This window comes from Cyprinus carpio, chromosome B8 (genome assembly GCF_018340385.1).
Source record: "Cyprinus carpio isolate SPL01 chromosome B8, ASM1834038v1, whole genome shotgun sequence".
Lineage (NCBI taxonomy): Eukaryota > Metazoa > Chordata > Actinopteri > Cypriniformes > Cyprinidae > Cyprinus > Cyprinus carpio.
Window position 1 is genome coordinate 22,742,764 of NC_056604.1, and position 13,796 is coordinate 22,756,559.

Genomic DNA, 13,796 nt, shown 5'->3' on the forward strand with positions numbered 1-13,796 from the left:
TAATGGAGGGAAATGAGAGTGAGTGAATGACTAAATTAAGAAGCAGTGAGACAGGAGAGGGAAACTCTTCAGAGAGCAGGGGAAGTGTGGGAGTCTGATGCCTCTATTCCTGCATTCTGGCAGCAGAAGGACCTGAAAGGACTAATCGTATTAGTCTGACAGGAGGGATTAGGACACAAAATAGGGGGCCAGATGGGTGGACATGGGGGAAAAAGTCTGTGAAGAAAAGAAACAAGGCACAATGGGTAGAATATGAAAAAGAAACATTACAGTGATGGACAGTAACGTCACTGCAAAAAATGCTCATTTTTACACAAAATGCTTAAAGAGCTTGTTGAGCAGAATTTGAAGACTGCGCATAGATTAAAGCAGCACATAGACAGATTAAAGCCATGTTGTTGCAGATCTAGATGTGATTGGTTCTGTTCTCCGGATTAGTTTGTAGTATGTGAAGAGTGAAGGATAGGCCTGCACGATTCTGGGAAAAATATGAATCACAATTTTTTAGCTTAGAATTGATATCACGATTCTCTACAACGATTTTTTTTCTCATGAAATGTAATGTTTATTGCACACATGAACCATGACAAAAAACAAAACAAATTGGAAGTACCAAAAATATTTGTTTTGGCACCTATAGAACATTGCACATCACCACAAGCCTGTAAACAATGAGGCTTCAATGAATAAAGAAGAAACACTCTTTAACTGCTTGCCTTTTGTACAATTAACATTCAACTGGCCATTCAAGTAGGTTACCAAAAATAGAAGTTTAACGCACTGCGCTGAATATGGCCTGAACATGGCTCTAAATAGGCTAATTGAAACGTCATTCAACATTCTGAGGGTTCAGTGTCTAAAGAAAAGGAGCAATTGGCCATTGAAGTGCAGTTGCAGTATCAAAAACTAATAATTTATGTTGTATATAAAGCGGCACCTTGTCTTTAATTGCTGGCCTTTTAGTAGACAGACAGTCACACACTCACTCTCTCACACACACACACAGTCACAGACATAGTTAAACACACACAGACAGACAGACAGACAGTCACACACACACAGTCACAGTTAAACACACACACACACACACACACACACACACACACAGTTAAACACCCACACAGAGTCAGTCAGACAGACAAACACACACACACACACACACACACACACACACACACACACACACACAGTTAGTCAGACAGACACACAGTCACAGTTAAACACACAGTCACAGTTAAACACACACAGTCAGTCAGACAGACACACACACACACACACACACACACAGAGTCAGTTAACTTACACGCGCACACACACCAACTCACCAATTGCCAGATGTAGCCTATGGCCAAAACATTGGAGCCCTGGTCCAGTTTGTTGATGGAGATTGCCTTCACTATGTTTGATCCATTGTCTGTTGTTATACATGCCATTTTTCTCCTCTTCCAAACTCCAAGATGCTAGGGCATCCTTCAGTCCCTGTGCCAAGATCTCACCTTTGTGGTCGTCGGGGAAAAAAGAAGTCTGTAGGCACTTGCTCTTCATGGTGAAATCAATCGCTATGAAGTGGACAGGTGTTACAACGTGTCTTCTGTATTGATCAGTGCGATGTTAAGTATATTGTTGACGATATTGGCGTCCACACCAGCTAACGATATCTTCTGTTTATTCTAAGCGCGCACGCTCGTCTGGCGCTTTAAATTCTCGAGCGCGTTACAACAGGATGGATTTTGATTGGCTGTCAAATTTTTTATCGTTCATCAGCTGGAAAAAAATCGTTTTGAAAGTGATTCCAACGATATCGTTTTTCTTTGTCTTTATCGTTATAGTTGTGGTGTGGACGCTGCTGTTCTTTAATACTGAAAACGATTTTTAGAACTATATCTTTATCGTTATCTTTATAGTTATCGTCCTTGGTGTGAACGGGCCTTAAGGCTCATGTACGGTTCCATTGTTCGGCTGGACCATAAATCCGTCGTTGCTGAAAAATAATCCGCTTGCTGCACTTCTGCCTCGACTACAGTCCGCACTTTCTTGTACATAGCTGGCAGTGCAACGTATGAAAAATAGTTGCGGGATGGTATTGAGTAGCGTTTGTCCAATGTATGGATCATCTTTTGAAATCCGTCACGTTCTACGTTGTATATTGGAATCATATCTTTTGCTAGATGGTAAGCAATGGCTTCTGTTATTTCCTTACTCCTACTGGAGTTATGTGGGTATGGCGTCGCATTGTGCAAGGTGTCCGTAATAGATGTCTGCATTTTTGGACGACTTTCGGATCTCTTGCCTTGTACGGCTGCTTCATCATATTGCACTTTGTGGTGACGTTTGAGGTGCTGGTAAAGGTTTGTGGTGTTACCTTGCGGTGCTGCAACAAGGGCAAAGCATACCTTGCAAATCACACCAAATTGACCCTCGTCTTCTTGCTTGAATCCAAAATACTTCCACACCACCGAATGTGAGCCTTTTTTTCGGAACAAGTTGAGACTGAGTGGTTGGCTGATTCTCGTCACAAGGACCTGGGTTTTCATCAATATCCATTTTGTTTATTTCCGAACTACCGCGCTCGCTCGACGAGTGAAAGACGAGACTAAAAGGCGCTTTGTCGTTGGCTGAGGGTGAAGCCCTGTGAGAGCGGTCCTTTCAAAATAAAGGCTGATTTTTTTTTTTTTTTTTTTTTTTTAAATCGAAGTCATTTAAAAATTAAATCGTGAACAGGGTGAATCGAGATCGCGATTTTATAACGATTTATCATGCAGGCCTAGTGAAGGATGGGCAAAAGATTAATTTCGCCTGATGCTGATGTATGACTCTGGTCAGAACCGCAGGCGTGAGATTGAAGAGTGCAGTAACATGATTTATGGCTACTTTCTGCTCTGTTAATTTAGACACACACATGGGAATAAAACAGAGCAATGGTGCCAAAAGCTAGTGCCGTCCCACTAATTTAAGGTGAGAACAGATCTCATGCACACTTGTTCTTTTATAGCAGTATAAGGTCCTGACACATCCCCTAAAAAGAGGAAAGTGCGTGTTTGTTTATATAGTAGTCCAATATTTATTTACTATGGCATCCTAATACTTGAAAATGTAGGGCAATGCTGTATGAGTTCAGTTAAAAGAAATGAGGCTATTATTAACATATTAAAGACATTCCAGCACAGTTTCATCTCAAAAAGAAATCTGAATTTCAACCCCCACATTACTGACTTCACTGTAGTTCAGCATTGATGCACAACCAAATTACATCTGAAATTATATATTCATTAAGCTAACTTGCAATTTTATTTATTTTTTTGTGCTTCAGAATGATACAATCCCCAAGAGATAATATCATTAAGATACACATGCTATCAAGTTTGCATTGGTTTTTATAGTACATCAGGGACTAAATGAGGACATACCATAGACTTCATGCTTTATTATGTAAATATAAAGAGGAAGTCAGACTAATGCTACTCCAAATCAGTGTTATTTTAGTATTATTTATATACACTGTCAGTATTTATTCATTTTTTTAAATTATCTATTTTTATATATATTTTTTAGTTTTCATTATAATTTTAATTTAAGTGATTTTGCTATGTACTTTTGTAATTTTTATTCATTTTTTTATATTTCTTTTTATAAAATATGCCTTAATTTGTTTTTATTGCAGTTGTAGTAATTTTAGTACTTATTTTAGTTAGTTACCAAGGTAACATATCTCGTACATTTCTCAAGTCTACATTTTAAATCGATTTTTCATATTTATTCAATTGATGAATTTTTTTAAAATATATTATTTACTTTATTCATTAACTTTTTTAACATTATTAAATTTTTATAATTTTTTTTTAAATTCATGAAACGATTTTCCCTCCAACATATAGGTATGTATACACACACACACACACACACACACACACACACACACACACAAGCATACTTAGAAAAGTACTGGCAATTTTTGAATTTCATAAGACACCATTTTGTATGTTTTTTAAGCCTTTTGTTTTACGGGGACACAGTAAGTGTCCTCGTAAACCATGTTTACATTGTAGCACCCATGTCATTATACACATTTGCGTCCTCTTACCAGTACACACACACACACACACACACACACACACACACACACACACACACACACACCTTTGAACTCACTGGAATGCCTCATGTCCTTTAGCATTTGTTCCAGGTCATTGTCTGGCTTCTTCACACACCAGCTGCCAGTTGAAGGTAAGTGTTTCTGAGGCGTGTGTGTGCACTCTAAAAATAATGGGTTATTTTTTTAACCCAAATGCTAGGCTCAGCCTGTTGTGTCATTTTATTGGGTTGTTTTTAATATTTTTTTTTTACCCAGGTGCTGGGTAGTTTTTCTGTAACTAAGTTGTTGGATCATTTTTAACACAGAGTTATTTTTTTTCTACCCAACCGCTGGGTTGAGCTCCAAAGGAAACAACCCAGCTGCTGAGTTACAGTCTGAGGGCGGGCTTTTTAAATCCACTACAGGTTGAGACGGTTCTCAGTGCCGCCGATTTTGTGCAGTTCTTCAGCGAAATAAAGGTTTGTATACTTTTCATTTAATTTAAAAAGTCTTTACTGCCCTGTAAATTGTATTATTTTATGCAACATGCAAGGATGAGATGTCAGTCAGTTGCGTCAGCAGCGGTCGCTTTGCATGATGGAAACACCTTTTGTCTTGCAAAACATAAATGGATTTTATTCATTATAGTACTGAGTTTAAAGGTGCTGTATGTAGGATTGACACAGAGTGGTTGTACTAGGTATTGCAGTGCAAATTCAAAATATTGGAGAGGGGTTTTTTTTCAACCGGCCCCTCCTTCTCAGACTTGACGCACGCAAGTTGCCAGATTGACGACACAAACAGGAACGAGCGCACTTGACGCTGAATGAAATGAAATACGCTGTGTTTTCTGCCAACTGGCAGCCCGGGGTGCTGAAACACAACTGGCAGTGGGCGGGTTTCACAAACCAAAACAAAGCTGGACATTCCGGCCCGGAACGCACATTTTCAAATGAGAATAACTGACTGTAGCATTGTTTTTCTAAACAAGTATGTTAACTTAGCATGTTTCTTAAATATCTGCAAACATATCATGAAGAGTTTAAACGTGTGTAATATTGTAAACTATGCTCTATTTACCAAAATAAATTAAATTCATCTTGCATTTTGTCCATAAGTGTTCTTTGCTTAATAATAAATGTTCATCTTTTGAGTAATGCTGTTGCTTCTAGAAATTCTGTGTGATTTTTCATTTCCAGTCCATTTTAAGCCATTAATATAATATTTTTTTAAACAATAGTTTACTTAAAACAACCCAGCATGCTGGGTAAAGATGTGTAACCCAATCAGCTGGGTCAAAATAGCCCAGCATGTGTACTGTCCAATATCTACCCAGCGCTGGGTTGCCAAATAACCCAAGTTGGGTTGTTTTTAACCCAGCATTTTTTAAAGTGTGTGTGTGTGTGTGTACGTTTAAACAAGTGGTCAAAATATGACCCTAAACTGTGAGGACATACATTTGTGCTTTCAGTCAAATATATATTTGAACCCTTTTATGCCCTTATACAACAGTGGTCTTATACTGACACCTATTAGTGTTGATATGGTGTCGCACAAAAGTAAAACCTCTCAGAACTTGCCATAATTTTTTTTTGTTTTTTTTTTTACAGTGGTGCATAAAAACTAAACAGATTCAATTATTGCAGTAGCTGATGAAGAAATCGGCAAGTGATTCTGAAAACAGAGACTTCTAAGGCAGCTAAACTACAGCAGTCACATGGTCCATTTGTGATGTTTACGAAAAATGCACACAAAAAGAAGGATCAAGAGCTGGCATGTATTAACGTCACATACCGCCCTTTGGATTCTTATTCCTGACATCTGAAATTAATCTGATGGAAACATAATCTACAGCGCTGAACAGAAAGTATTTTGTGTATTATTCATTCACAAGTCTGTATGTCTGTGAAATGTTGGAACTGACACAAGAGAAAGTGAACAGCATCTGTTAAACAGCCAAGCAGGCACATTTACCAGCTGACGCCAAGTGATCTGGATTGTTTACATGTGGATAATGTTGGAGTCATAAACTCATTCCCAGATATAACAATCAAGAATCCACAATATTATAGTGAGAACAGCATTAGAGAGCAGAGAACACAAACACGCACTACAGCTACACTGACGCTCTTCATTCTTCAGCTGATGCTTGTCTAATGGTGTAAAAGTGAAGTGTGCTCAGTGTAAACACTGCATGGCTTTCATTACCTGCTCTGGAAATATGATTAGATGTGTCACGTTACACACAAGAATCCCAGGTCTCACTCCACACACACACACTTATCTGGTTCTCACAGACTGTCGTTTATCAGTACCATCTTCACTCCTTTCCTTTTCTGCAACTTAATTTCAAAACAAATGCATAACTAAAACAATTCTCCAAGATGTTATGTCTGAGGATGTTATGTTTCCGTCTGCACATTCCCAGGCCTGGGACGAATGTCCTTCAAAAGTAAGTAAAGGGTCGGATCCTGTAGTACATATATCAGAAGTGACAAAAATACAGCAAAAAGGGAGGACAAGGAAGTTTTTATAGCCTTCCTTCTGGGTCTTTCCTCAAGTTTTAGCACCGCAGTCTTACCTCCATCCATGCATGCGGAAGCCAGGACACTGTTCTCCACAGCGCATACACGGCTGCCCCCGGTCCGGATCCTCAGCGTCTATCTGCAGGACACAATTACACACACTCATAATTTACATCCCATTTACAGCCACATTCAAATATACATTGTTATTCAAAATGCATGTGTGTTTGTGTGGTTGTATAGTCTCTCAGTTTGAGTGGAGCAAGTGTACACACTTGCTCGACTTACTCTTAATGGTCAGTGAAAGTTATGACTATGGATCATAGGCTATAAGTATAGACTACTACTACAAAACCTTACATCATTTTTAATGGCGAATTACGATTGCCAATTTTTTTACAAGCATATTGGCCGATACTGATACAGATTGCTTAATTCTCTTGAACAGACAACCATTAGAGGCGACCATTGTTTTTAAATGACATTCTAAAAAAGATGCTACATACATGAGCATTTAATTATTTTAATTAAATTGCATAATTTCAAGATTTACGGCAAACACAATGGTCTTTTTTTAGCTTTGTGAAATTATTCTAAAAATGCATTCGCTCTCTGACGGCAGGTGGCGCTTATGGAACAGCCGCAATATTGTGTTTCCTTGGCTACCGCTGTAAACCATACACTTTATTTTTCAATGCAGAAGTAAGCTATTTTCTGTGAATGTGCAAGATTTTTGGTTCATAAGCTGCTGTAGGGAAATAACAAGAAGACCAAAGTGCATTAAAAGGTCAAAATGTTTGCTCTACAAACCAGTGTGTTCATAATTAAGATCATATATTAAAATAAAATGGTAAAACACATGTTTGCGATATCAAGCAGCAAGCTGTTTTGTACAGCAAAAAATAGCTGGAAATGTAGCCAGTCCCATAAAATGTACAAATGGCTGTGTCCGTTCCTAAAAGAAAATGGCATATGAAATTTTCTGCAAACAATCAGTTCCCTACAGAGATATTCATATGAAGCTCCACTCTCAACTGACCCTTCGCAAAAAACTTGATTGACAGGTGATCTGCCCAATCAAAACGCAGAATCTGTGTCCAACAAACAAATCAGACAGGAGAGTAGATTACTTGGAGACTTGGTGGACTTTACCTTGAAAAATTGTATATCGACATCTTTCCGTGATTGAAACAAAATATGTTCTGATGTTCATTCATGTTTATTTTGTGCTTTAAGTAAATATGAACCGAGGCAGTACAGTGATCTGTCACGACACATTAAAGAGCCACAAAATGCCATTTATTGTTTGAGTTACTTAAAAAAAATACAAAATTTGAAAGCTAAGACCATGTCTGTCTGTCAGTGTGTTTTCAGTGTCCTCTTTGCTCCGTGATGTTTTTGTGACTGCGTCAGAACATGATGGGTAGTGTGAGAGCGACATGCATCTATAAGTCTTTCCTTACAAAGTGACATCACCAACTTCTGTCTTTGCATGAATAATACAGAGTGTACAGAGATTAACGTCAATGAACTTAATGAATTAAATATGTTGTTTAGGTATGCAGGTGTGTAGTATAATTGCATTCCTGGACTTGCTACACCCACTCAGCTGACACTGTCCTTTGACCTGTAACATACTAACAATCTGGAAAATAATTCACTCAGGCCTTGTAAAAGGGATGGTTCACCCCAAAATGAACATTCTGTCATCATTTACTTTTCTAAACCTGTATGACTTTCCTTTTAATCTGTAAAACACAAAAGAAGATATTTTGAATAATGTAACCAAAAAGATTTGTACTCATTTATTTTTATCTGGCAACTTCCCAGCTCCCGTGGCATTATGGGATTGTATAGTGTCCACTAGCTGTGCACTTGAGAATCTTAGCAAACAAAGTGTGCCATTCATAAATTTTTAGTAAAAATAAATTACAATTGCATTTAGTATTTTTAGTCATTTCAGTATTTAGTTATTTTGCTGTTGTCGCAGATAAGTTGCTCTAAGTTGTTTTGAATGGTCTTGCTGGTGACACATTTAATATCCTAAATAAGACTGGTCTGTTTTTCTAGGTCTGCAGCACGAATTTCTCCAACAAAACACACAGCACCAAAACGTTGAAGAGCAACTCTGCATTATGTACAAATCGAGATGTTAGTACTGTACAGCTCCATGTCAGGTTTAGTTTAGCCTCAAGGACTTCTACTTGTTTGTGGGAACAAATAAAGCAATAAAACTGAGAACTTGTTCTTCAAAACCTGCAAGTGACGTAGTTAGGGTGTTTTAAATCTTTAACATGCCTATATATGGTAACACAACAGCCATAAAACTACAACACTTGGTTTGCTCTCTCACATGTACTGAGGGGGAACCCGGGAGAAAGTGTGAGGAACATTCTGAAAACAAGAAAGAAAAGAATATATCATACCATCACAGTACCATAACACAATTTGCTGAGTACTCAAAAATAGACATTTTCTTTCAGGAGAAAATATGGGTTTGCACAAACATAGATAATGCACTTTATTTGACAAAAAACAAGCTTTTTAACATTTTTAAGAACAACATGACAATGCAATGCAGCAATATATTTTTGTTAAACAAACATCATTTGAATTTCTTTGTCAAGATTTATGCAGACAAGAACCACTAATAAGCTTTGCGTACCATGACAGAACATCAGTACAAAGCCCAGTCTGGATGAGCGAGTGTGAGAGAGACACGAGTGCTAAAACAAACACTGCCTGTAAGATCAGTGAACTCCATCAAGACCAGAGCACTGCTATTCACTACTGAGAGAGACAGAGAGAGAGAGAGAGAGAGAGAGAGGATCTTTGAGTGTTTTTTTTCTTCACTGAATAGTTAATTGCATTAGCCTGTTTAAAAGAATGAATAGGAAAGAAGGGGGAGGTATGAGAAGAGAAAAAAAAAAAAAAAAAAAAAAAAAAAAAAAAATCACAAACGTTCCTGTGTCACCTTGTACAGACACAACTGTAGATAGCCCAAGAGTTCTGTGAGAAACAAAACTGCCATTTTCACAGGCATCAAACTGGTGTGGTTATAAAGAAGAAAACCTGCTGTACAGGTCCAAAGCTGCTAATGTTCATGGATCTGATTTAATGTACTATTGTGCATTTAAAAACAAAACTAGCTTGGAGCAGTATATATGAGATATTGATGAATGTATACAAGTGGGTTTGAAAAAGACAAGAACAAATTTGTTTTGTTTGTTTTTGTTTGTGTTCATTTTGTTTATAACATTTATTTTCTTACATTTATTTTGTCAATAACCTTTCCTGTATCCCAGTTTAGAATACTTTATCTAAAGCAAGATTCAGTTATATAAGGATTTACACAATGCATAGTTTAAAAGTTCTCTAATACCCAAAGTATGCAAATGAGGAAAGTAACAAATGTACTCAAAGTAACATAAGCAAGGAAAGTAATACATTATTTGAAAAACTAATTTGTTTTATTTTGTCTAATCAGGGTTACACAGACTTACTCAAAAGTCCTTCAACAATACACAAAGTTTGTAGGTTTTCAAGTACAAAAAGTGACACAGGTAAAGTAAACAACAAAAGTAACAGTAGTAATGTAAGCAAGTAATGTAAGAACAAAAGTGCTAAAAGTGCCACACGTAACACAAGGAAGTGAAAGTAATACAAAGGAAAGTAAAGCAAGTAATGACAGTGTCAAAAATAATGCAAGTAACCCTATTAACACAAGTAACCTGAGTATGTAAAGTAAGGAAAGTATTATAGTAATTTAAGTAATAAAAGTGCTAAAACTAACGCATGTAAGTTAAGTATATAAAGTAGAAGTACAGCAAGTAATGACAGTGTCAGAAATAATGCAAGTAACACTATTAATACAAGTAACCGGAGTATGTAAAGTAAGGAAAGTATTATAGTAATTTAAGTAATAAAAGTGCTAAAACTAACGCATGTAAGTTAAGTTTATAAAAGGAAAGTACAGCAAGTAATGACAGTGGCAAAAATAATGCAAGTAACCCTATTAACACAAGCAACCTGAGTATGTAAAGTAAGGAAAGTATTATAGTAATTTAAGTAATAAAAGTGCTAAAACTAACGCAAGTAAGTTAAGTATATAAAGGAAAGTACAGCAAGTAATGACAGTGTCAAAAATAATGCGTGTAACAATAGTAATGCAACTACGTAAAATAAGTAATGTAATGAAAGTATTAGAAATAATCAAAGTAACAAAAATGCTAAAACTGGCACAAGTAATGTAGCCTAAGTAAAGTAAAGTAAGTAACAACAGTGTTAAAAATAAGACAAGTAATTCAAGAATGTAAAGGAAAGTAGTATAAGGAACGTGAAGCAAATAACAAAAGTGCTAAAAGTGACACTATTAACGCAAGTATGTAAAGCAAGGAAAGTAACAAAAGTAATATATGAAAATTAAAGTAATAAAAGTAACAAGTGACGCAAACAAGTAAAGAAAGTAATGCAAATAATGAAAGTGCTGAAAGTAATTCAAGTATGTAAAGTACTGTAAGTGTAATTTAAGTAAAATAATAATAATAATAATATAAGTAGCAAAAGTACAAAAATGAAAATACCTGAGAAAGGAATGCAGTGAAAGTGAGAAAGGTAATGGAAGTAAAAAAAAAAAAAAAGTTGAAAAAAATTACTGTGGCTCAGTGGTAGAGCATTGCGTTTGCAGCGCAAAAGGTCGTGGGTTCAATTCCCAGGGAACACACATACGGGCAAAAAAAAATGTATAGCCTGAATGCACTGGAAGTCACTTTGGATAAAAGTGTCTGCATAAATGTAAATAAAAATGCAAGTAAAGGAAGTACTGAATGTAAGAAATGTACAAAGAATAAAGCAAGTAAAAAAAGCAACTAAAAGTACAAACAATGACTTGACAACCAGTGTTCATATTAGCAGAGTTATCTCTCATAGCAGATTACTGTGAGGATATGTTTGCATAGTAACGATAGTGTGAAAGAGAGCATAATCAAATTAATTATGACATGTTTTATGTAGAAAACTGGCGTCTGAGTCACCTTTTTGTCCCGTCTGTGACGGTGAGACAGGATGCCCTCGGGGTGTCTTCCTGTCCACACCCTCAGGGGAAATTTCCTCTCGATTGTGACCATGACAACAGTTAGAAGAGGTCAGAAGCTCAAAAACACTTCTAAAAAGTTTTATGAGGCCCACCATCATTGTTAACTCGTGCTGAGTCGGACACAGTAAGACTTTCTGGATAATAGTTAGTATGGCATATACAAGGAGGTTCTGGACAAAATCTGAATGTCGAAAGGTCACGTGTCTGTTCTCATATGTCAAGACACTTGCTTGTGACTCCTGGTCAAAATTAAAAGGACAATATCAAATGATCTCCATTCATTTCATTTTTATACACATGACTACAAGATTAAGACCATCTGGTAAACATCTGTATCAACACATTACATAGAGCCGCTTCAGGAAACAAAGAGTTTCTAATCCATTCAAAATAATCAAATCCAATTCACATCTTTAGTGAATATAACCATGCCCTGATGTTTAAGTTGTGTTTACTTTTTGTCCACTTACATTCCTGGCTTCCCTTTCCAGATATTTGAGGAACATTCCTCAATAGAAAGCACTTCCTTCAGGAAGGAAAATACATACAAGACGAAACATAATATGAAGCATTCAGTTGGAATGATAACTGATGCAGATGTACTGTGCATTTCAGAACTAAAAGTATAAATGATAACTTTTTTTTTTTTAATTCTTAAAACTAGAATGTGACAGTTTTGATAAAAAAAAAGCTATTTATGTTTTTTTATATATATTATTTTTGGTTTGTACTTTAACCAAAAATAATTATTTTGCATTATACCTTATTTTATTTAATTTTTTAGTTATATACTATGCATAAAATGTCTTGTTTTATTTTGTTTTGTAAAATGAATTCAGTGTAACAAACTGATATTATAATAATCTTCAATACTCCTTTATATATTTAATATGAAATGCTATCCTTAAACGGTGGCGTCACCTGTACAGGTAATGGTGACGTAGGCACACATAAGCCACGCCTCCTCAATACAATGGTTATCAAGACCACGAAAAATGCCTCATTAATTGTTAGATGCAAAATAAAGATTACCAGGTATTGCACCCAAAACGCACTACTGATACGAGTAAAATTAAATATAGGAGTGTAAATTTTAATATGTCTATTCCGCGCCTTCAACTTGAGATGAAAACAGTCTCAGGTGAAATAAGTGCGAGACACAAAAGTAACTTTCGATCATCAACACAACATGATAAGGTTTAAAATGACCATTAAAACTTCAAACCACGCTGCGTTCATCCAAAGAACCGAGGAAACACTTAGTAAAGGCTCAAATGCCTTCAGATTGTGATAAAAGCGGGATGCCACGACACTTACCGAGCGATTGGAGCGTCGCTTCTTCGATCCGCGCGTGAACATGTCCGCGGCGGTGATGTGTCTGGATTCACGCGAACGCTCTCATATGTCCGCTGAAGTTTACTACAGCGCAACCTAACCTCTTCTCGCTCGTCCCCGCGGGCTGGTTTTTGGCCTGGAGACCTCCGTGCTGGAAACAACTCCGCGAGAAGTTGCCCGTGAGAGCGCCTAACCAGACGGGCTACACCTACAGGACAAGTGTTTAACTGTAGAGGGTCAGGACCACCCCCTGTTCACCACGACTGCACATTATCCTCTCATCAAAAATAAAGAAATAAAACGATGCAATCTGTTTGTGAACAAAATCACCCTTAAAAATATTTATGTGTACCATTTCAACTGTGTATTGTGTAGGCCTATGTAGTGATTTCTTTTTGTTATTCAGTTGTATTCATGCTGATCTATATCTATCTATCTATCTGTCTGTCTGTCTGTCTGTCTATCTATCTATCTATCTATCTGTCTGTCTATCTATCTATCTATCTGTCTATCTGTCTCTCTGTCTATCTGTCTGTCTGTCTGTCTATCTATCTATCTATCTATCTATCTATCTGTCTGTCTGTCTGTATACGTTTAGAATCACTAAGACATTTTGTTGTTTTAAATTGCTGTATAACAATTAAATGTAGGTTAGCATGTAAACGTTAAAATAACGTTTTACATTTTAATTATAAACATACATATCTATTTTATGTTTAAAAATTATTTAGACCTACCTGCAATGTCAGAGCCTAATTTGCATCAGCCA

At 36.5% G+C, this 13,796-nt stretch overlaps 1 protein-coding gene across 1 annotated transcript in view; it reads right to left on the reverse strand.

The window, feature by feature from the left end:
• LOC109061020 (prickle planar cell polarity protein 3-like) overlaps positions 1 to 13,255 on the reverse strand; it is a 50,826-nt gene extending 37,571 nt beyond the window's left edge. The window contains exons 1-2 of the mRNA XM_042730152.1: positions 13,010 to 13,255; positions 6,654 to 6,736 (exon numbers count right to left, since the gene is read on the reverse strand). Coding sequence (XP_042586086.1) covers positions 6,654 to 6,736; positions 13,010 to 13,051 — 125 coding nt within the window. The 5' untranslated portion in view covers positions 13,052 to 13,255. The remainder of the gene's footprint in view (positions 1 to 6,653; positions 6,737 to 13,009) is intronic.
• Positions 13,256 to 13,796: the final 541 nt, after the last annotated feature.